Source organism: Muntiacus reevesi, chromosome 8 (genome assembly GCF_963930625.1).
Source record: "Muntiacus reevesi chromosome 8, mMunRee1.1, whole genome shotgun sequence".
NCBI lineage: Eukaryota > Metazoa > Chordata > Mammalia > Artiodactyla > Cervidae > Muntiacus > Muntiacus reevesi.
Window position 1 is genome coordinate 60,192,579 of NC_089256.1, and position 24,723 is coordinate 60,217,301.

At 37.4% G+C, this 24,723-nt stretch overlaps 1 protein-coding gene across 6 annotated transcripts in view; it reads right to left on the reverse strand.

Annotated features, from left to right (window-relative positions):
• VPS8 (VPS8 subunit of CORVET complex) overlaps positions 1-24,723 on the reverse strand; it is a 315,494-nt gene that overhangs the window by 116,162 nt on the left and 174,609 nt on the right. For all 6 annotated transcript variants that reach the window (XM_065943535.1, XM_065943540.1, XM_065943534.1 and 3 more), the window contains exons 33-35: positions 23,970-24,068; positions 14,862-14,951; positions 11,735-11,781 (exon numbers count right to left, since the gene is read on the reverse strand). In XM_065943535.1, coding sequence (XP_065799607.1) covers positions 11,735-11,781; positions 14,862-14,951; positions 23,970-24,068 — 236 coding nt within the window. The remainder of the gene's footprint in view (positions 1-11,734; positions 11,782-14,861; positions 14,952-23,969; positions 24,069-24,723) is intronic.

Below are 24,723 nucleotides of genomic sequence, written 5' to 3' on the forward strand. Positions count from 1 at the left end.
TTACTTATCTGATACTCATAGGGAAAAGGTGTATTGTTTTGAGTGATCTCCTGCATAAGCAAGAAGAATAGATTTTATAAGCCTTACGATTTTAAGGATAGAAAAAAAAAACTTAGCTGCATAACCTGATCAAGTATAAACAATATCTGAATCAATTTAATGCTGTACAGACTTCAAATAAAAACTTACAGGTTAGCTAAAATAGGTTAGCTAAAACAATTTTTTCTACCACTATAATAGTAATAATGATGATGATGATGATGCAGGTAACTGCAAGTATATTTTCTTTCTAATGCAAAGATCTCCATATCACTAATATCTGCTACTGACCCTACTAGAAAGACTGCCTTAATGTGGCCCAAGTAGATTAAAGGGTGAAAAGCTGCAGGTCCTGGCATCTCAGTATAATATAATTTGATACACTTTCAGTTTTGCGTGGGAAACTTGATACCATTCTCTCTCCCAAAGGATGGATGGAATAAGAAGAGGTAAGAAAAAAAGGCAGTTCTATGACACCACCACAGAGACAATCTTTAAACAGACAGTGAGTCAGACTACTATAAATCTATTATGATATCCATACATAATTCTGACCATAAAGAGGACAAAGATTTCTGGTCTCTAGTCTAGCACGCAAAGAGCTGAAAAGTTATCAATTCCATCCTCACAGGAAAAAAAGCTGAACAAACTGAAAATCAACAGGTCTTTTTGGATCCATCTGAGAAAGGAGGTCACAGAGCAAAGTGCCATCCCCCAAATTTGAGAGAGGTGGACACAAAGTATCACAGCTAGCTGGAGCAGAAGCCCAGAAGCAGAGAGCACTGCTGCTGGAACAGAATTGGGGCAGGAAAACCTAAACTGTAATTGACAACACACTGGAGGTTCAGTGAGGACCAACTTCAGAGTTAAAAATTCCAGAGGGGCTATGTATTGTCAGGGAGTTCTCATGCTTTTGTTAGTTTTACCTCCAGCGCACCAGGTTCACTTTGAGGACTGGAGAAAAATCCCATCATGCTTCAGCAGAGGGAGGGAAAATGTGGCCACTGTGAAATATAACCAGAGCACTTTGTCCTTCTTAACAAGGCCTGCTGTAGGGACTGAAATAGGTACCCCCAAATTCGTGTGTTGAAGTCCTAATTCCCAGTTCCTCACAAGGTGACCTTACTTGAAAATAAGATCTTTGCAAATGTAATTAGTTAAGTTAGGATGAGGTTATACTGGAGTAGGGTGGGCCTCTAGTCCAATACAATCAGTGTCCTTCAAAGAAGAGGAAATCTAGACACAAACATACACCCAAGGAGAATGTCAGGTAAAAGCTGAAAACTGGGTGATGCTTCTACTAGTTAAGGAATGCCAAAGGCTGCTAGCAAATCACCAGAAGCTAGAGACGAGGCATTGAACAGATTCTTTCTCACAGCCCTCGGAAGGCAACAAACCTGCCAACACTAATCATGGGCTTCAAGTCTCCAGAACTGGGATGATAAACTGTCATTTAAGTCACACAGTTTGTGGTGCTTTATTAAGAAACCCCTGGCTGATCTAATATACCTGCCCTACTATTACACTAGAGCCAAACCAACTGGGCTTTCCCTAGAGCATAACTAAATTGCTGTTTTTCAGTCACTAAGTTGTGTCCAACTCTCTGCAACTCTATGGACTGCAGCACACCATGCTGCCTTCACTATCTTTCACTATCCTTCACTATCTTCTAGAGTTTGCTCAAATTCACATCTATTGAGTCAGTGATACTACCTAACCATCTAATTCTCTGTCGCCCTCTTCTCCTTTTGCCTTCAATTCTTCCCAGCATCAGGGTCTTTTACAATGAGCTGGCTCTTCACATCAGGTAGCCAAAGTAACTAAGCTGAGAAATGCCCAATTCCAGCCTGCTCTAGCCTTTCATGTGGGGAAAGGGAAATGCCCAACTCCAGCACCCTCTAGCCTTCTTGTCTCACTTAAAGCGGGGTTGGGGACCGAGAGGTACTTGGGAAGGTCACAGGGGCACTGCCTCACTAAAAGACTAAAAGCTCATCACTGGACGGTGGACTGCTTCCTTCTACCACGGTCATACCTCACTGCCACATCAGCAGTGCTTCTAAATAACAGGGACATGCAAAGAAAGAACTACACATCTCAGACCTTACTTTAGTACAAGTCCTGTGTGCATATGTGTGCTCAGTTGTGTCCAATTCACTGCAACCCCATGGACTGCAGCCCACCAGATTCCTCTGTCCATGGCAAGGATACTTGCCTCTTTTCCAGGCAAGAATACTGTAGTGGGTTGCCACTTCCTACTCCAGGGGATCCTCCTCCCAGATAAAAATAAAAACTCATACCAAAGACCTGCTTACTTCAAGTTCTTTTAAACTCTACATTATGTCTAGCTTCCAACAACAAAAATACAGGACATATTAAAACACACACAGAGATAGTTTGAAGCGACTTAGCAAGTATCAGAATCAGACTCAAATATGGCAGAGATGCTGAAGTTATCAGACAGGAATCTAACACAACCATGATTAATAGGCTAAGGGATCTAATGGAAAAACTGACAACATATAAGAACATTTGGGTAAAGTAAGCAGAGAAATGGAAACATTAAGAAAGAATCAAAAGAAAATGCTTAAAAGAAGAAACACTAAAAGAAATGAAGAATGTCTTTGATGGGTACATCAATAGTCTGCACACAGCTGAGGAAAGAATCACTAAACTTACAAGATATGTCAACAGAAACTTTCAAAACTGCAACACAAAGAGCAAAAAGACTAGGGGTGGGGCTGGGAAATCAAACAGAATATCCAAGAACTGTGGGACAAATACACTTGGTATAATATATATAAGGTGGCAATATGATAAGGATCAAAAAAAAGAGGAAAAGTTCAGAAGAAATATTTGAAGCAATAATGACTGAGAATTTCCTCAAATTAATGAAAGATACCAAACCACAGATCTAGGAAGCTCAGACAGAACCAAGCAGGATAAAAAGCAAAAAATCTACTGGAGGGGGTAGCCTTTTCCTTCTCCAGGGGACCTTCCCAACCCAGAGATCAAACCCAGGTCTCCCGCATTGCAGGCAGATTCTTAACCAGCTGAGCCACAAGGGAAACCCAAGAATACTGGAGTGGGTAGTCTATCCCTTCTCTAGAGGATGTTCCTGACCCATAAATTGAACCAGGGTCTCCTGCATTGCAGGTGGATTCTTTACCAACTGAGCTATTAGGGAAGCCTCCAAAAAAGCTACACCTATGTATATTTTGTCCAAACTGCAGAACATCAAAGACAAAATAAAAAAATGCAGAAAGAAGCCAGGGGAGTGGGAGGGGGGTGATGAGAACAACTTCACCTATAGAGAAGCTAGGATAAGAATTATATCAGACTTCTCTTCATAAACCATGAAAGCAAGGAAAGAGTGGGGTGAAATATTTCCAGTGTTGAAAGAAAAATACTAACCTAGAATTCCACATCCAGTAAAATTATCTCTCAAAAGTGAAAAAGTATTAATACTTTCTCAGACAAAAGTTGAGAGAATACATTATCAGTAAACTTGCCTTTCAAATAACGTTAGTTCTCCAGAAAGAACAAAAATGATACAGGTCAGAAATCTGGATCCACATAAAAAAAGGAAGAACACTAGGAAAGGAATAAATGAAGGTAAAGTAAAAATTTTATTTTCTTATTCTTAATTATCATAACAGATAATAGCATCAAAAGAATAATAGTAACAATGGGTTCAGTGATTATAGTTTATAAATAAGTGAAATGAATGACATCAATATTACAAGACACAGGAGGAAGAAATTACGAATGTTATCTACCCATGAAGTACTACAGTGTTACAGTTGGGCTTGGAATTAGTTATAAATATATATTCAAAAATCAAAAGATAACAACTAGAAAATTTTTTAAGAAGTATAATTAATATACTAAGAGAAGAAAAATAGAATCATATATAAAATGCTCAATTAAAGTCAGAGGAGGCATAAAGGAATAGAAAAAAACCAAAAAAGAAAAAACAAAGGTGATGAAAAAAATAGTAGTATAAATAAAATAGAAGAAAGGGTTAGGATTTTTTAAAAGCCAAAAAGTACCCTAATATGTGTCCTTTTCATTGTAAACAGAAAAATATGGTATCTGGGAAGTTTTCTTTAAAAAAGGTTTTTGAAACTTTGCTATGTAGCACTCACGTGAAACTCTTCCTTGTGTCACAAATTCTAAAAGCAAAGAGTAGACCATTTGTTCCAAACTCCTAACAACTGCTCTCATTTTTTATTATTAACTTACCAATCTAAACTTTTATCATGGAAATGGCAACCCACTCCAGTATTCTTGCCTGAGAAGTCTTATGGACAGAAGAGCCTGGTGGGCTACAGTCCATGGGGTCACAAAAGAGCTGGATGCGACTCAGTGACTAAACAACAACAATAAGCAATCTATGAGGGCAATGAATATGGTAAGCATGAAGCTATCTACATCTCACCACATCATCCAATTATTATTTATTCATACACACAAACAGTATGAGTGCATAACATTTAATGTTATATATTTTCCAGTTTAACATTATTTAAACATTAACACTGCCATGTTTGCTAATTTGGTATTCAATTATGTTCATATATCTTACCATTTAAATAGTGGATTCCCTCATCTACTTTCTTATACAGTTTTTTCACTATAAGAATGCTGACATGGATAATTTAATATTATTTACTTTCTTCTTATGGTGTTTTCTTAGAATATATTTTCCAAAATGGACTCACTGGAGCAAAGCACATGTATAACCTTAGAGCTCTTAATACATATAGGTTAAACTATGAAAAGAAAGAAAGTGGACTAAAAGGAAAGAAGACATTGAAAGGGCAGGCAGAACAACCCTGTGCAGTGTATCCCATGAACAAATAGTTCAGTACTACTGAGGAACAAAAGGGAAAAGAGAAATGGCAGAATGGAAGAAAATTAAGTTGAACCAATACTTCTGAATAAAAGTAAGAAGGGTCTTTTATACCATAAATCGAGTATTTTACCCTGGATAACAGAAGCTAAAAGAACTCTGAGAAAGGGAAACAAAAAAAAAGAGAAAGGGAAACAGAACATTATCATTATTTGGCTGTTTGAAAACAGAAGTAGAAAAATTAAGAGGGCTGATTAGGAGACCAGCAACAAAGACCAGGAGAGAGATACTGATGGCATGAACGAGGGCCGTGGAGGGGGACGAGAGGAGGCTCACATGTAAGAAACAGCCAAGAGGTACATTTTGATGATTAACTTATTCTGTGTAGTAGGGCTGAAAAGGTGCAGAGGAGCGGTTAAAAAAAAGTTAAACTCACCATCGCACCTAGTAGTTTATTTAAGACGCTTACACTACAACTGCCTCTGAAGGCAGGGTCCCATCTTATTCATCATTTTATGTCCCATGTCTGTCACAGTGCTTAGTATGCTGTAGTTACTCAGTAAGTTTTTAAATGAAATAACTGTGTGAATACTGCCATTTGCTAAGAAAGAAAATAAAGGAGAAGGGAACACATTTAGATGGAAAAAACAGTGCAATTTTGAGCTCTTTCAATCTCTCACACGCTGTTTAGCAGACAGCAATCTCACTATAAAGAATTATTAAAGAATAAAGATATAATTGAATGTAAGCTATCTATCTATCCACCCATCCATTCATTCATCTAGTTACCTGAAAGGAGATTAGGAGATGATGATGTGTAAGGATTTAGAAGATTGAATTTGAGCTGCTGGCAAAAACACTGACCAGAGATAGAGTATCTGATGGTGAGTCTGGTCAAGCAGGCACTCACTGTAGTAGGAATGCATTTTTATATGTTAAAGTTCATGATCATATATAATATTCTTTTCAACTTTGAAATATGCTATTTCAACACTGTGTCAGTATCTTAAAATATCCCTTCAAAATTATCCAGAGAAACAGTGACAGATACAACTTCAATCAATGTATAACCATTTCCATAATCTATGTTTTTGCTTCCTTGGCAATGTTCAATTTTTACTTTATTTTCATTAAAGACTTAGAAATACAACGTGATGTTTTATGTTTCTTTTTTCCTACAAGAAAATCATACCACATATTTCAGAGGTCTCCAGAATATTGTTAACAAAGGCTAAAACTGACATTACCGAGAAAACAGTATTGGGGAAAATACTGTAAATATAAACACACGTACATTCTCTTCATTCCTTATGAAGCTCATAGCCCCACAAAAACTATCAGTGTCCTTTTGCATTGTCCTTCAAGCATCCCCACTGTACAAAGGACCTGCGCCTGGATGTAAACATATCAGAATTGCAGTAAGAATTCCTGGCCAGCAGGAATGCACATGGGGAATAGGGATGGGGTAGAGTTTTATGTAGCAGCTGTCTCAAAAGAAGGAAATTGGAAGAGGATTCAAATCCTTTCTCTCCCAGGCTGTTGGCCTCAATTCAGGCAAATAATTTGCTTCTGGAGGATTAACCTCCCTCCCTTCAAAACTATCTAATCTTTCTATATAGAAATGCCACCAATATCTTTGTGGGTCAATTAATTCTACAAAGGACATTATTTACAGAGCAAAGGTATTTTAAAGACATTGGATAAAGAAAATAGAGAAATACACTCTATTGAATGAGAATTCAATTAGAGTATTGGTTCCCGAAAAAATGCTGTTGACAAAATAATGAAATAATAAATTCTTGCTTTAAGAACTCAATAAATACAAGTAAATGTTAAATCAAATACGCATAAACTACACACACAAACACAGAGGAATGAGGGAGGATCCTACTAACTCAGGTTTTTGGGGCAAGAGAAAAAAAAAGGCAATATTCTGATTTGACACATATATATATAAGCAGTCTCCATCTCAAAATAACTTTCTTTCATCTTCTCTACTTTCCAGAATGCCGCTATAGGAGCTTCATGACAGGAAAAACCTGGATGTTTTAAAAAAAAAAAGTCTTACTGCTTAAGAAGAACAGAAAGAAAAGAATCAAAGGCAAAAATAGTCTGAAGTTGTCTGCCAGGGAAAACTGCTAGGCAGAACCAGTCTACCTTCTCTTGATGTTCTTTTCACCCTAAATTCCTTTTTCTACACTCCCCTTGGTTCTCACTTCAGTTTTCCCAATACCTAAAAAGATTCTAATCCTTTACTTCAGATCAGTCAACAGCATACTCATTTACAAAGGCTAAACTGTGATGGGAAATCATACAGAGATCAATGTAAACTAGTCCATACCACCTTGAGGTCAACTGGCATTGAAAAAGTGCTTTTTTCAAAGTTGTGTACACTTCATTGTATTCATATGATAACTGTACATTCTCACTGTAAAAGTGTCACATGATATAGAAATTGACAAGCAACTGGCAAAAGTTTTGAGTGTTTTGATTGGGGCATGGAAGAAGTTAATCTTGGATTTTACCTAGGATTAATACTATACTTCTGAATGTTTATAAAGTGGAGAGCTTGAAGAAGTGCGTGCACCCTGCACCCCTTGAAAGAAGAGGACAGAGTGGGAGGAGGCAGAGTTCAGAGGGCACCCAAGACAAACTGTCTATAATTCAGAACTTGGTGTAAGGCAGGCTCCAGAAGCAATGCCTCCTTACCTTCTCTGAACTCAACCTTCCTAATCTTCTTCCTCCCCCTCAATTCAGAATTCAATGTACATGTTATCAGTGATGGGGTTCAGGACACACTTTCCCAAAATATAGCATGTTGGCATATTGATAGACTCTCTGCCCTTCACCTTCTCCCATGAAGCAGATCATAAGACTACCTTATGAAAGGTTGGAGAAGGAAATGGTAACCCACTCTGGTTTTCTTGCCATGGAATTCTCCAATTCCATGGACAGAGGAGCCTGGTGGGCTACAGTCTAGGGGGTCACAAAGAATCAGATACAAGTGAGTGACTAACACTAACCTACTACTTATGAAAGGTATTCTCTCTCTTCCTAGAGGGAAGGAGCTTCCTCATCTCTGAAGATGGAGAGACACTGAGAGAAATCCAAACAAACATGTCTTGCTAAGTTTCCCCCAGTTTATTACCCTTAGCTCATATCCTTCAGTCCTAGTACATTTGTCCATGACTTTTCACTATTCGTCAAACCTGGCATAAAATGCTCAGGTTTAAGTGCTTCTTCAGGTCTTCATTTCCTTATGAAAGTTTCCATGTCACATAAAACACTCAATAAATTTGAATGCCTTTCTCTTCTTAACCTGCTTAGAACCTAGACAGGTAGAAGGAAAATAGTGTTTACTACCCTCACTGGTATTATAATATTAACATTGTGAATCAAACAGGCTTTTATGGGTTAGTTGAGATACTATCATTTAAAATACTGTTTATATAAAAATGATTGCACTGAAATGCCAAACATCAAATTTAAAATAAATTTACAGCATAATCAAAATTGATGCCTGCCTCCTAGGTAAGACATAAAGTAAGAGGGAGAAGTGTAAGGGGTTCTGGGTTGGGACTCTCAAAGCAGAACACTAGGTCTTCGACATCTTGGATATGGTGGATCAGAAGGAAAGTACACTCTCTTTAAAGGTGGAGCTGAAGTTTTCAGTCTTTTTCTGTTCAGTAAGGTAGACTTTATTTGGACTATCATGATAGCAAAAGGAACACAATGGGGTGTTGCAATCAGGGAGAGAGACTGGGCTCAACTCAAAAACAACAAGGAGAATTGAAGATTTATTGCCATGGGGTAGGGGGCAGTCCATGGATAGAAAATTACTAACAGGATAGGATAATTCTTTGACAAACTGACCTAACAGAATACTTGCTGAAGGTAGGCCAGGATGATCAGGTATTTCCTGGGGGGGTGGTAGGGAACAAGAAATTTGGACAGATATCAAGGTGACCAGATATTGAGGGTGAGGATTCTGGCTAAACTGACATAGCAGGATTCTTCAAAATATACTCTACAAAAAGAGAGATGAAAGCCCAAGGTCAGACCTAGTGGAGCAGAGGGCTCAGAGGAGTCTGAATAAAGTTTGGTCAAGAGGAGAATCTTTGTCAACTCTTAATTTCTCTAGGCTAAAGTAAAGCTGGCGACCTGGCTGTTATCAAAAGTGAGGACATTCCAGGTCATGTGGCTTAGTGCGGACTGTGTGTGCACTGCTTCTCTCTGAAGTAGGTGAGACAGAGCCTCGGAACTGAATTGAAGTGACAAGGAAGGAGTAATGTGTGAAAAGTTAACTCAGAGTTAATTATCCTGGGTTGGGAGATATTTAGGGAGATAAAATATCCTGCTATTGTTTAGTCGCTAAGTTGCGTCTGACTCTTTTGTAACCTCATGGACTATGGCCTGCCAGGCTCCTCTGTCTATGGGATTTCCCAGGCAACAATACTGGAGTGGGTTGCTATTTCCTTTTCCAGGGGATTTTCCCGACCTGGGGATTGAACTTGTGTCTCCTACACTGGCAGGCAGATTCTTTACCACTGAGTTACCAGGGATATACCGAGTAAATGTAAAATTATTTGTGGTTTGCTAGTGAACAAAACAATTGTCATAGTACTTCTAAAGGGTCTTCAGTTCAGTCGCTTATATGTTATAAAGGACCTTACCTTACAACATATTACAATCTAGGTACAGGTAATAATAGAGCAGGACTTTTCATGGAAGACCTCTAAAACTCTTGTGATTTGCCATTTTTATTACTGTGAAGAGCAATAGCAGAGCAAATGACTATACTGATATTTCTATTACCTAATACTTTTTTAAAAAATTAAGAGTTCATCACCATTGTCCTCTATACTTTGCTACATATGAGAAAAGGCCAAGTTCAAAGCTGAACTTCTCTGTCCTTCCAGCTTGAGTATCTCCAGGTAGGATGGTTGGAGAACAAGGACTCACTTAAAGTAAATTATTCAAGGGAAGAGGAGTCAGGTCTCCTTAAAATCCATTCTCTTAAGAATGGATTTGATACTGGTGGGATAGAAGGAATTCTGCTCTGGGGAAAAAAGATACATGGGATCCAGAGAAAGGGCTGGGTACCTCTTTCCTCTTCCACTTAGCTCAGTCCTCCTCGGCCCCCTATCCCTTCTTCTCAGCTTCACCTTCAGCCCCATCCTTCTCCCGGCTCTCTTCCTTCCCTCCTACTCCTAACCATAATTCTAAGGTATCTCCATCAGTTAATTCCAGTGGTGGGCTAGGGCCCAAACTGGATCTGAAGGAAGAACAAATGACTCATACAAATTAGAAAAAGATGTCGAGTCTCAGTAATTTCAGCAACCAGGGAATTAAAACATAGATACTTTGAAAAGGTATTGAACTGGAGCTCAGGAGGGTATGTAGTCAGACTGCTTTTCTCAACATTCGCACATCTGTATGACTCAATTTAAAGAAGCATAATCTGGTTAAGGTTTAAATGATAGAAATATCAAAAAAAATTTTACAATCTACAAAATTCCTGGTATTTTGGCATTTAAAAATTCCAGAGAATACCAGAATAACCAAAATTTCATGTTTTTATAATAATATACTTTGGCCACCTGACACAAAGAGCTGACTCATTTGAAAAGACCCTGATGCTGGGAAAGATTGAGGGCAGGAGAAGTGGACGACAGAGGATGAATGGCTGGACGGCATCACCGACTCAATGGACATGAGTTTGGGTAAACTCCGGGAGTTGGTGATAGACAGGGAGACCTGGCATGCTGCGGTTCATGGGGTCGCAAAAAGTCAGACATGACTAAGTGACTGAACTGAACTGAATCTCTAAAGTAAATATATGACTGTTTTCAATGGTTAGTGTACATTACAAGGCATGTGAAAGCTATGTCACCTTAGAATATTACATTCAAGTCAGTGATGCTTAACTTCAGATGTACATCATGATAATTCTGTGGGGTTGGGCTCAGACACCTATATTTTTAAAAGTTTCTTAGGTGATTCTGACAAACAATTCTGGTTAAGAGTGACGGTCTTAAAACTGTTAGTTGCTCAGTCATGTCCGATTCTTTGCAACCCATGGACTGTAGCCTGCCAGACTCCTCTGTCCATGGAATTCTCCAGGCAAGAATATTGGAGTGGACAGCCATTCACTTCTCCAGGGGACCTTCCTGACCCAGGGATCAAAGCCAGGTCTCCTGCATTGCAGGCAGATTTTACTGTCTGAGCCACCAGAGCAGGAAGACATTAAGATCTCACATACAGAGCTGCTTTGCTTACAAACCCATTACTAATCTCATCATCTCCTTGGTTTAGTTTTTATTTGATGAGTATTACAGGAGCACTTAAAGAAACATTTAAACTTTCCTTGCCACACCTCTAGAAAGTTATTTAAAACTAAACATTTCAAAGGAAAGTTTAAAAAGTAATACATTTAAAAGTGGACTGGGAACTAGGTTATTTACTTTGAAAACTAAAGCTGTCAATCTACAGTATACAATAAGGAATCAGGAGGAGTGATGCTACCAGAGGCAGGGGAAGCTAGATGGTCATCAAATTCTTCCTGAAACATGTCCCAATGGCATGCCTTCATTATTTTCTTTACATAGATGACAACTTATCACATAGGTTCACATTTAAATGGGAAGGAAAATAAACCTTCAAGATGTAATCAATTTTCCAATCATGTATTTAGAATAATCTCTGTAACCAGTACTCCTGCTAATATTAAAACTCAAGAGCTGACTATATCATCTGGATATTATGAGTCAGTTTCTTAGACTCAATTCATTTCCTTTGGTTTTTCACCAATGTAACATGAAAAACTAAATTTTATAAACATACCTTGGGTCAAGAAGGCTTCTCAAAAACTTGAAAAGCAGAACCTGGTTCTGAACAGAAAAATAAAGAATACAATTAAATATTAAAACAAACTCTTCCAACTATGCTGTGATAAAGAATTTTAGAATATCCCTTTAAAAAGCATGCGTGCATATGTTTACTTCCAGTAAGCTCTCTGTGCAGATCTAAGAAATGCTGAGGAATCATTTGGAGGTCATTTCTTCTCAGTTATTCTAATCATTGTCACATATTCAATTCTGAGTGCAGAAGAAACATAAATACATTGTTTTGCCCCTCAACCCTTGTCAAAAAAAAAATGCCCTCTACTGAGACAAACCCTGTAACAATTCCCAGCATGAGGACCCTTGGAACAGGGCCAGAGCAAGTGCTCTGGTTGCACAGATGGGTTCACCCTGCCTCACTCACCTGGTTCTCCCTGTGACAATGGCCAACTGTGAGACAGTTAATCTAGGTGAGGCCCAAATAGCAACCACCACCAGAAAAGCTCATTAACTCTCCAATACAATCAACTACAGAAGAGACAGCAAACTACAACAGGTTAAGCCTGGTGTGCTGCAGTCCATGGGGTCACAAAGAGTCGAATACAACTGAGTGACTGAACAACAACACTGCATGCTATAAAACTTTTATAACAATTCACTCATTAGTGCACAGGCGAGGCTTACCATGAAGCAAACATATCAATTACACTAAGCTACCATAAAGCAACCATACTGCTTTTTCATTATCAATGCATGAGCTGTTATGCTTGTAAATAAATAGAAATTTATTTTTCACATTTTTCATTTTTGATGTCATGTTTTAATAATATATATATATCATATACAGTGCTTGGTATAAGACAACATTGATATGGGTACTGATGGATCATTCATCTTGTAAATATACAACAGTATTGATAAATTTTGTTCTGTACTGTAAATGTATTTTCTCTTCCTTAAGATTTTCTTAATAACATTTTCTTTTCTCTAGCTCACTTATTCTAAGAATACAGTATATAATACATATAATAAACAAAGCATGTGTTAATTGAAGGTTTTTTCTTTTCTCTAGCTCACTTATTCTAAGAATATAGTATATAATACATATAATATACAAAGCGTGTGTTAATTGAAGGTTTCTGTTACTGGTAAGGTTCCCAGCCAACAGCAGGCTATCAGCAGTTAGTTGAAAGTTATAAAGGGACTTTTGACTGCATTGGGATTGGCACCCCTAACCCCTGAGTTGTTCAAAAGTCAACTGTATATGTTTTTATATCCTTATCACTTTATCAATGTGTTTTTGGCCCATGGCCTCCCTTGTGGCTCAGCTGGAAAAGAATCCGCCTGCAATGTGGGAGACCTGGGTTCAATACCTGGGTTGGGAAGATCTCCTGGAGAAGGGAAAGGCTACCCACTCCAGTATTCTGGCCTGGAGAATTCCATGGACTCTATAGTCCATGGGGTCGCAGAATCAGACACCATTAAGTGACTTTTCTCTTCTTTCTTTTAGCCCACAGCCAAAAGAAATATTCACTGAAGTAATAGAAGACTCCTCATCTTGAGTTAATGGACCTCATCATACTGGACAACCAACCTATAGACCCAGGAGTTGTTTCTTACTCCACCCATCACATTCAACTAACTTCCAAGCCACATACATTTTATTTCACAAATGTATCTTAGACTTGTCCTTTCCTCTGGCACTGCTTTCATCCTGTCCTCACCATTTCTTGCCAAGACCCTTTGCCTTCCAATTGGTCTCGCCTCTATTTGCTCTCTTTGCCAGCCCATTCTCCACTCAGAGTTAATATTCTATCAAATGAATCTACTGGTATCACTCCTTTGCTTAAAAAAAAAACTTCAGTCTCCAGCACACAGAAGATATAGCATAATTTCTTAGCATCACATATATGTCTGTTCAATATCAGACTCTTATTTTCCAGTCTCTATACATTTAATTCCTTCCTTCCAACATACCTTTTACAGATTAATCTAATGCTTCCTCCACCATCGTCTTCACCACATTATACTCTGAATATGAATGCTGCTTCATGCCTTCAAGTCTTTACTCACCCAGAGCCCTTTATCTAGAATGCCCTTTTCAATTCTCTGCCTGGAAAACTGACACCAATTATTCAAGACCCAGTTTTGGCATATCTGGGAACACCTGTCTGACTTGCTCACACAGTCTGTCACTCTCTCCTCTTGTTCCTACAGCACTTTTTATGTATGTCTGGTGTAGAGCTTATAACACTATACTGTGGTTATATAAGTGCTTCTCTATTCCACAGGAAAAATTAAGAAAAAGACTATATTCTTATTAGTGTCCCCCCAGAGCCTACCATGCTGTGGTACAGAGTGGGGCCCCAGTAGGATGTACTGTGAATATGAATGAATGAAATGGAATGAAATCCACATCTCTATCGCCCATGCCAGCCCCCCACCCCCCAGTCACTACTTTGGTTTCCCTCTTGCATACCTAACTTCTACTACTGTCATTGCTACTTGAGGACGCTCAGTTGTGCTGCACATCCCTGTCATTGTGCTAATCCCTATCTCTATCACTTGTGGCCACAATGGTAGTGAGCAAAACTCACTACTAGCACTACCACAGTAGTGACAAATGGAATGCTAGGTCCATTAAATAGTACTTCAAACTGAGCATCTCAGTATTCAGCATTAAAACAGCTGTATTCTAGCTAAGAACCACCCCCCCACCAAAAAGTTCTAAATAGACAGCATTAGCCCAATAGGAGCATGATAGAAATCTAAACAAATAACATGAACTCCAAAGAGAATATGGTCACAGTAACTATAGAAAAAGATAAGAGTTGGGGCGGAGGGGAGGACCCTCTGTGGATTACGACTTTAGAGTAAGTACAGGTTATGTACTTACTTAAGTACCATCACAAAAATGTTTCTGTGATGGTAATATTCATTATGCACAAAGATAAACTCCCTCATTTCTAGATTCAGATTATCACAGAATTGCTTCTAAACATGCACACACACAATGTGTAGAAACTGCTATTAAAAGGCAACAATGAATGGAAGAAACCACTACAATAAAGATTTCTTAGGTGGGTATTCAGTAACTGTCTCTCCATTAGATGTTCTGCAGAATTTACCTGAAGTTTCTTAAGGACTGTTTCGATCTGTTCAGAAAAGTGAGTAGCAACCAGCTCTGCTGCTTTACAGGGCTTCAGGGCCACAAGTTCCTGTCACAAAAGAAAAAGATAAAATAATCTTCGTGTTAAATTTAAATAGAATTTCCACAGATGTGACGCATGATACCAGCATCAATACTTTCATGAGCTTCTCTACTGCTCTTCAGGAGACCTCAATATAGGGCCACAATTTAAAGACATATTACAAGTGAGCAAAATCAGAAAAGCATCATGTATAAAAAAAATCAGATTTTTACATAAAAGGTAATTTAGAATTCTTAGAAAATGAAAGCACTAAAATTCTGGATTTAGGCCATGATATCTACAGGATGAATGGTAAGAATAAAAAAAGCTCCCCAAAGTCCCTGCCAGTGAGTTTACCCTTCAGCTTAAAGTAATAACTTAAAGAAGTGAAAAAAACAAAAAAAGAACACAGTTGCCATTTCTTTAGCTAAGACTTCAGAAACTTTACTTCCAATGCCTTATAGATTTTGAAACCAAAATTGCTTTAAGAAATTAACTTAAGATCATAAGTCTTAAATGACACTCAGAGGTTGACCACTGTTAATAAGACCTATTTCTGTCAAATCTAAGACTTGCAATCTCCCTCTCCTTGTACTTTCCTAGACACTACTGGCTATCCCTTTCTTCTTGAAACTCTCTTCTTACTTGGTTTCTGTGACCCTATTCTACCTTTTCAATTGTGTGATCCATGGCTAAAATGCAAAGACAGTCTATAGATCAACATATTATACCGTCAAATAAAAATACGATGAGCTATCATGACTGCAACATTCATGATACATATCTAATAATTCTGTGTTGGTATTTTAGGATTAATAATACTTAGCTGACATAAATAACTGTAGTTTATACTATTTTCATATAACACATCTCAAAACAGAGAAGGCACAACTAATCAATATCACATATGAAAAGGGGGATATTACTATTGATCTTCAGATATTAAAAAGATAAACTATTATGAATTAATCTATGTCAAGAATTTGAAAATTTAGTCCAAATGGCTAAATTCTTAGAAAAATGTAATTCAATAAACTGACTTAAGAAACAGAAAATCTGCATTGATTAGTAGCCACTAAAGAAATTGAATGAGCAGTCAAAAATCTTCCTATACAAAACACTCCAGGCCTATACAGCTTCACTGGTAAGTTCCCAGCAATCATTTAGGGAAGAAATAATTACAAAGTTAATTAATCTCTTACGGAGAATAGAAAAAAGGAAACTTCTTCAGCTCAGCTCATTGTATAAGGGTAGCAAAACTCTGATACCTAAACCCTGTAGAACATAAGCAAGGAAGGGAAAGTATACATCGGTCTTAATTGTGAACATTGATAAAGACAGACAGAATCTAACAATGTATAAAAAAGATAATATAACAGATTCAAGTTGCACTTATCCATAGAATTCAAGGCTGATTTAATATCAATAAAATTTATGACAAAAACAGAATAAGGGAGAAAATTTTAGCATACTAGAAACAGAAGACTTCCACAAAAATCTTTAAACTAAAATATTATGTGCCAGAAATAAAATTTTAACCATATTATTAACATTAGTGTTTTGCTAAAATATATGAAGTTGTGACAATAAATCTAACAGTAGATGAAAAGTCTCTACAGAGGAAATTATAAAACGTTACAGAAAGATACTGAACAAACAGTTACACCATATGGTCATAAGGTAGAAACCTCATAATGGAAAGATGTCAGATTAAAAAAGATTCAAAGATTTAATCCAATCCCTGTCAAAATCATAAGGTTAGGAACTTGACAAGTTGATTCTAAAAGGTATTTGGAACTAAGCAGCCAATACTCTTTTAAAAATATTAATTCTTATTATAAGACAACAGTATTTCAAGTAGTGACTTCAAGAACAATCAAACAGAACAAGACCCAGAAAAAGACAAAACACAGAGATTCTTGACATCTCATGATAAGGTAGGACTGTTGAGCAGTGCATAAAGGTAATCTTTTAAAATAACTGTTGCTAGGACACAGATCAATGGAACAGGAAAGAAAGTTCAGAAATAAACCCAAACCCACACTAACAGTCAATAATCTATGACAAAGAAGGCAAGAACACACAGTGGAGAAAAGACAGCCTCTTAAGTAACTGGTGCTGGGCAAACTGGACAGCTACATGTAAGAGAAAGAAAACGGACCATTCTCTAACATCATATACAAAATAAACTCAAAATGGACTAAAGACCTAAATGTAAGAGCAGACACTATAAAACTCCTATAGGAAAACTTAGGCAGAACACTCTTTGATATAAATCACAGCAATATTTTTTTGGATCCATCTACTAGAGTATTGAAAACAAAAGCAAAAATAAGCAAATGGGACCCAATCAAACTTACAAGCTTTTGTAGAACAAAGAAAAACATAAACAAAATAAAAAGATAGCCTTCAAAATGGGAGAGAATATTTGCAAACAATGCAACCAATAAGGGATTGATTTCCAAAATATACAAACAGCTCCAACAGCACACACACACACACACACACACACACACAAAATCCAATCAATAAATAGGCAGGAGACCTAAACACATTTCTCAAACGGATGGCCAACAGGCACATGAAAACATGCTCAACATTGCTATTAGAAAAATGCAAATTAAAACTAAAATGAGGTATCACCTCACAAGGATCAGAAAGGCCATCATCAGAACGTCTACAAATAGTAAATACTGGAAAAGGTGTGGATAAAAGAGAACCCTCCTATACTGTTGGTGGAAATGTAAATTGGTTTAGTCACTATGGAAAATGGAGGTTCCTCAAAAAACCAAAAATAGAACTACCATATCATCTAGCAATGCCACACCTGAGCATATGTCTACCTAGAAAAGATAAAAACTTTAAATCAAAAAGATACATGGATTCCAATGTTCATAGCAGCACTACTTACAACAGTTAAGACATGGAAGCAACCTAAATGTGTACAGACAGATGACCGGATAAAGAAGATGTGGTATATGATGGATTACTTAGCCATTAAAAAGAATGAAATAATGACATTTGCAGCAATATGGATGGACCTAGAGATTATCACACTAAATGAAATCAGACAGAGAAAGATAAATACCATATGATATCACTTATATGTGGAATCTAAAAAAAATGATGCAAAGAAATTTATTTACAAAACAGAAATAAGACTCACATACACAGAAAACAAACTAATAGAAACCAAAGGGGAAAGTGGGGAGGGATCAATTAGGGATTTTGGATAAACAGATACACACTACTATATAAAAGATAGATAAATAATAAGGACCTACTATATAGCTCAGGGGACTATATTCAATATATATCTTGTAATAACCTATAATGGAAAAGAATCTGAAATGGAAAATATATATATGTACAACTGAATCACTTTGCTATATACCTGAAACATTGTAAATCAACTATACTTCAATTTTTTAAAAGGGGAAAAAGTTCAAAAATGGAAAAAAATTGTTCCTGAGAGAACTAGGTATTCATATTTTTAAAAAATTAATTAATCCCCACCTCAAACCATATACAAAAACTGCTTTCAGGTGGGTCTAAGATTTAAAGTTGAAAAAGAAACAAGAAAGCTTTTAGACAACAATACAGAAGGATTTCTTCAGTACCAAAGGAAAAAAACTGATTATTCTGACTACTTAAAAAAAAAAAACTTTTCTTAAAAAGAACCACAGAAAAAAGCCATGGAGTAGAAGATACTTGCAATACGTATCACTGAAAACAAGACTAACATCCAGGATACACAAGGAATTCCTTCATCAATGAGTACAAGAGACATTCTAACAGAAAAATGGGCAAAAGACTTGAACAGTGATGTCACAGAAAGAAAATTTAAATGGCCAATAAATATGAATCTATCAATCTCAGTAATTAAGGATATGTAAATTTAAAACAAAATGAAATGTCATTCTACATCCACTAGACAGACAAAATTTTATTTTTTTTGACAAAATTTTAAAAGTTCAGCAAGAATATAGAGTCAGTGGAAAATGTCACACAATGCTGGCATCTGCTGACGTTTAAAATATTTATCCCAGTTAAGCGGCAACTACACAACCTAGAACAGAGATTATCAAATGCTAACATGCATCAAAATCACCAGAGGGGCTTATTAAAATATATTGTTGGGCCCTGTTGCCAGAATTTCTGATTCATTAGGCCTGAGGAGAAGACTGAAACAGCATTTCTATCAAGTTCTCAGCTGATGCTGTAATGCTGGACTGGAGATCAAACAGAACCACTGTCCTAGAAAAATGCATGTGGCTGTGCTCAAGATGCATGTGTAAGACACCAGTAGAGTGGATAGGCAGTGATATACTTATAAAATACTGTACCATAATAAAAATGAACCACAGCTACATACAACAAAATATATAAATTTCTCAAAATATTGAGAAAAAGACAGAAAATAACCTCAGAGTATAACCTCATTTATTTAAGTTCAGCAACAAGCTAAACAAAACATATTTTTAGGGGTACAGGCAGGTGCAATGACAATATATAAAAGTACAATAAATTATCAGAAGAAAGAAAATAATGAATATTTATCCTGGTTCTTCTGATAATATTAGTGAGGCAGTGAACCGTGGTCAGGAAAGGATACATGGGAACAGTCTAGGGTACTAGCAATAACTATTTCTGGTATGTTGAGTCTTTTAATTTTTTATTAAACTGTACTTTTATGCACTTTTCTCTTTATATTTCAAAATGAAAGGGTTTTTAAAAATCTCATGAAACATGAATTATCTATATTGGAAAAACCATCTAAATGAGAGATTCTTTACTGAAATCCACAGACCCAACCTAAGAATGGCTTTTAGGAAATCTGTGGATCCTTAAATAGTAAACAAAATGATGCATCTAAGCACATGCACAAGACTATGAAGCACAGGTCCAGATCTTTTATTAAGAGTCTCAAATGCAGTCTGTACCTCGCAAAGTGTTAAGAACCACTAATCTATATGCGATGTACACATACTGTCTGAAAACTTTATTATAAGGACTTTCCCTCTACATGCTTAATGTTGATTTTATTTATATTAAAAAAGCAACACAAGACCTTCAACAAAAAGTCTATAGATTTCTAACGTGACCTTCAGAAGTATTTTAAAAAGTTCAAGGTTAAAAAAAAAAAGCACAGCTGTGGGAAAAATAGTCAGCAGAAATAATTGTTGTGCAGCAAAAATATTTCTTGCTTCACCAGTATGAGTTTTCTGCTGAATAATTTGTTTGTTCATTGATTAATGCATCATGTTTCACATTATGCAGAGAGACACAGCTTCATTTTTGGATGTCTGGAGTCCATGTGCTCAAAGCACTGCATAATGCAGTTGAAATGAAATGAACAATGAGCCATAATGTAACTATGCAGACTTAAGGGGATGATGAAAAGAAAAAGAATACCAAATGATTAGAAGAAAAAAAACATAATTCATAGTCAAAGGTTTTCTTTGGGTTTTCTTTCTTTCACCAAGACATATTGATCTTGTTGTTAGCAGAAACATGATAAGACTAAATAACCTATATATGTTCCCAATCCAATAAAAGAAAGTGTGGCAATTCCTTCATCCAACTGAGTGTAACACTTTTCACACCAGATGTTTTATATTAGATGCTATTCACATTTCTTATCTAAACTTCATAACCATCAGGAACTAAAAATATTCACATTACATGCAATGCTTTCTGAAAGTTTCAAAGCTCAACCTTTCCTATTATTTTTCACAGGTAAAAAAATTTTAAAACATGTTGCATAATCATATCTTTCACATCTCTAAACCCATCAGGATCTCCTGATCCTTGCCACAAGGAGAAAGAAACAAACTTTGTAGATCTAAATTTTATTTACAAAACTAGAACTACCTCAGCATCCTTAGTTACTACTTCTTTTTCTCAGTAATTAGAGTACCGATAAAACAGAAGAGATTCCAACAGCTCTCTAGCTCTGTTGGTTTCTGAGGAATATTCTATGTTTTGAACCTAAGGAAACTAAAGTGAGGAGTGATTTTGGGGCCCTTTTTTAGAATGCATTATGATGCCATCCTCATCACACACACAATCCGTTCAGTTCAGTCGCACACATGTCCAGCTCTTTGCAACCCCATGGACTGCAGCACACCAGACTTCCCTGTCCTTCACCAACTCCCGGAGCTTATGCAAACTCATGTCCATCAAGTCGCTGATGCCATTCAACCATCTCATTCTCTGTTGTCCCTTCTGCTCATGCCTTGATTCTTTCCCAGCATCAGGGTCTTTTCAAATGAGTCAGCTCTTCACATCAGGTGGCCAAAGTATTGGAGATTCAGCGTCACCGTCAGACCTTCCATTGAATATTCAGGACTCTTTTCATTCAGGACTGACTGGCTGGGTCTTCTTGCAGTCCATGGGACCCTCAAGAGTCTTCTCCAACACCACAGTTCAAAAGCATCAATTTTTTGGCACTCAGCTTTCTTTATAGTCCAACTTTTACATCCATACATGACTACTGGAAAAACCATAGATTTGACTCGATGGACCCTTATCAGCAAAGTAACGTCTCTGCTTTTTAACATGCTGTCTAGGTTGATGATAGTTTTTCTTCCAAGGAGCAAGCGTCTTTTAATTTCATGGCTGCAGTCACCATCTGCAGTGATTTTGGAGCCCAAGAAAATAAAGTCTCTCACTGTTTCCCCATCTATTTGCCAAGAAGCGATGGGACCGGATGCCATGATCTTTGTTTTTTGAATGTTGAGTTTTTAGCCAGCTCCTTCACTCTCCTCTTTCACTTTCAGTAAGAGGCTCTTTAGTTCTTCTTTGCTTTCTGCCATAAGGGTGGTGTCATCTGCATATCTGGGGTTATTGATATTTCTCCTGGAAATCTTGATTCCAGCTTCTGCTTCATCCAGCATGGCAATTTGCACAATGTACTCTGCATATAAGTTAAATAAGCAGAGTGAGAGTATACAGCCTTGACGTACTCATTTCCCTATGTGTAAACAGTCTGTTGCTCCATATCCAATTCTAACTGTTGCTTCTTGACCTGATACAGATTTCTCAGGAGGCAGGTCAGGTGGCCTGGTATTCCCATTCCTTTCAGAATTTTCCACGGTTTATTGTGACTCACACAGTCAAAGGCGCTGACATAGCCAATAAAGCAGAAATATATGTTTTTCTGAAATTCTCTTGCTCTTTTGATGCTCCAGTGGATGTTGGCAATTTGATCTCTGGTTCCTCTGCCTTTTCTAAGACCAGCCTGAACATCTGGAAGTTCATGGTTCACGAACTGTTGAAGTCTGGCTTGGAGAAGTCTGAGCATTACTTTGCTAGTGTGTGAGATGAGTGTAATAGTGCAGTCATTTGAACATTCTTTGGCATTGCCTTTCTTAGGGACTGGAATGAAAACTGACCTTTTCCAGTTCTGTGGCCCCTTCTGAGTTTTCCAAATTTGCTGGCATATTGAGTGTAGCACCTTCACAGCATCATCTTTTAGGATTTGAAATAGCTCAACTGGAATTCCATAACCTCCTCTAGCTTTGTTCATAGTGATGCTTCCTAAGGCCCACTTGACTTGACATTCCAGGATGTGTGGCTCTAGGTGAATGATCACACCATCGTGGTTATCTGGGTCATGAAGATCTTTTGTACAGTTCTTCTGTGTATTCTTGCCACCTCTTCTTAGTATCTTCTGCTTCTGTTAGGTCCATACCTTCTGTCCTTTATTGAGCCCATCTTTGCATGAAATGCTCCCTTGGTATGTCTAATTTTCTTGAGGAGATCTCTAGTCTTTCCCATTCTATTGGTTTCCTCTATTTATTTGCATTGATCACTGAGGAAGGCTTTCTTGTCTTTCCTTGCTATTCTTTGGAACTCTCCATTCAGATGGGTATATCTTTCCTTTTCTCCTTTGCCTTTAGCTGCTCTTCTTTTCTCAGCTATTTGTAAGGCCTCCTCAGGCAATCATTTTGCCTTTTTGTATTTTTTTTCCTTGGAGATGGTCTTGATCACTGCCTCCTGTACAATGTCACAAATCCCTGTCCATAGTTCTTTAGGTACTCTATCAGATCTAATCCCTTGAATTTATTTGTCACTTCCACTTTATAATCGTAAGAGATTTGATTTAGGTCATACCTCAATGGTCCAGTGGTTTTCCCTACTTTCTTCAATCTAAGTCTGAATTTTGCAATAAGGAGTTCATGATCCGAGCCACAGTCAGTTCCCAGTCTTGTTTTTGCTGACTGTATAGAGCTTCTCCATCTTTGGCAGCAAAGAATATAATCAATCTGATTTTGATATTGACATTAGTCTCTGCATTTAGGCATCTGAAGCAAATTTTTGGGCCAACCGTCTGTTGGCTCAGACAGTAAAGATTTTGCCTGCAATAAAGTAGACCTGGGTTCGATCCCTGCGACAGGAAGATTCCCTGGAGAAGGGAATGGCTACCCACTCCAGTACTCTTACCTGGGAAATCCCATGGACAAGGGAGCTAGACGGGCCCTAGACCAGGGAGTCACAAAGATTCGGACACTGCTGAGCAACTAACAACTAAGCAAATATTTAAAAAAGAACTTTTAGTTTCAAAGTCAACTACTGCATTCCTGTAAAACAGCATTCATAAACAAAATCAGAATCATCATCCTTTTACATAAGAGAAATACATCCTCTTACATAAGGGAAATACATCAGAGAGAATAACTTGTTGCAGTGATGTTTCTAAAATTCCATCAGATGATTGAGGGAATGGCTCCTGTCACATGATAGGGGAAAAGATCAATAGTACTCTCAGAATTCCTAAGAACATTGTGAAAAAACACTAAAATTCCAGTTTGTGAACTAGCTGATTTAACATGAGTTATTTTCAGAAGTCATGACATAATAAGTTGCATATAACATAGGTTTTCCACAAATGTGAGGTGGAACAAATTATCTGAAAAAAATGTTAACCCTCAAGCAAATCAACTTAATAATATATCTTCCACTACTTAGTTAGCAAAAACTTAGTTTAGAAAATATCCATACAAATATGGCAAAGTTTTCAAAATTCTACTGAATCAGTACCTCAATATGATTCATAGCTTTCTGCCATACAGACTGCTTCTCCTCTGCACTGTATCCAGGAATGGATAAGATATTGTGAATGTAGTTAAAGACTTCTTCCTGAAAAGCACAAGACAATAAAATTTATTTATTCATTCACTCAAGAATATTTAGTCACCATCTACTATCTCTTGAGAGTCCCTTGGATGGGGAGATCAAACCAGTCAATCCTAAAGGAAATCAGTCCTGAATATTCATTGCAAGGACTGATGATGAAATACTTTGGCCACCTGATGCAAAGAACTGACTCACTGGAAGAGACCCTATGATGGGGAAGACTGAAGTCAGGAGGAGAAGGGGACAACAAAGGATGAGATGGTTGGATGGCATCACCGACTCAATGGACATGAGATTGAGCAAGCTCCAGGAGTTGGTGATGGACAGGGAAGCCAGATGTGCTGCAGTCCATGGGGTTGCAAAGAGTTGGATATGACTGAGTGACTGAACTGAACTGATCTACTATCTATATCAGTCTTGGTAAATATCTATTATTTGGAGAAGGAAACCATTTGTAGATGGTTAATTGACAGAGTGAAGTGAAAGTCGCTCAGTCATGTCTGACTCTCTGCCACCACGTAGACAATACAGTACATGGAATTCTCCAGGCAAGAATACTGGAGTGGGTAGCTGTTCCCTTCTCCAGGGGATCTTCCCAACCCAGGGATCAAACCCAGTCTCCCACATTGCAGGTGGATTCTTTACCAGCTGGGCCACC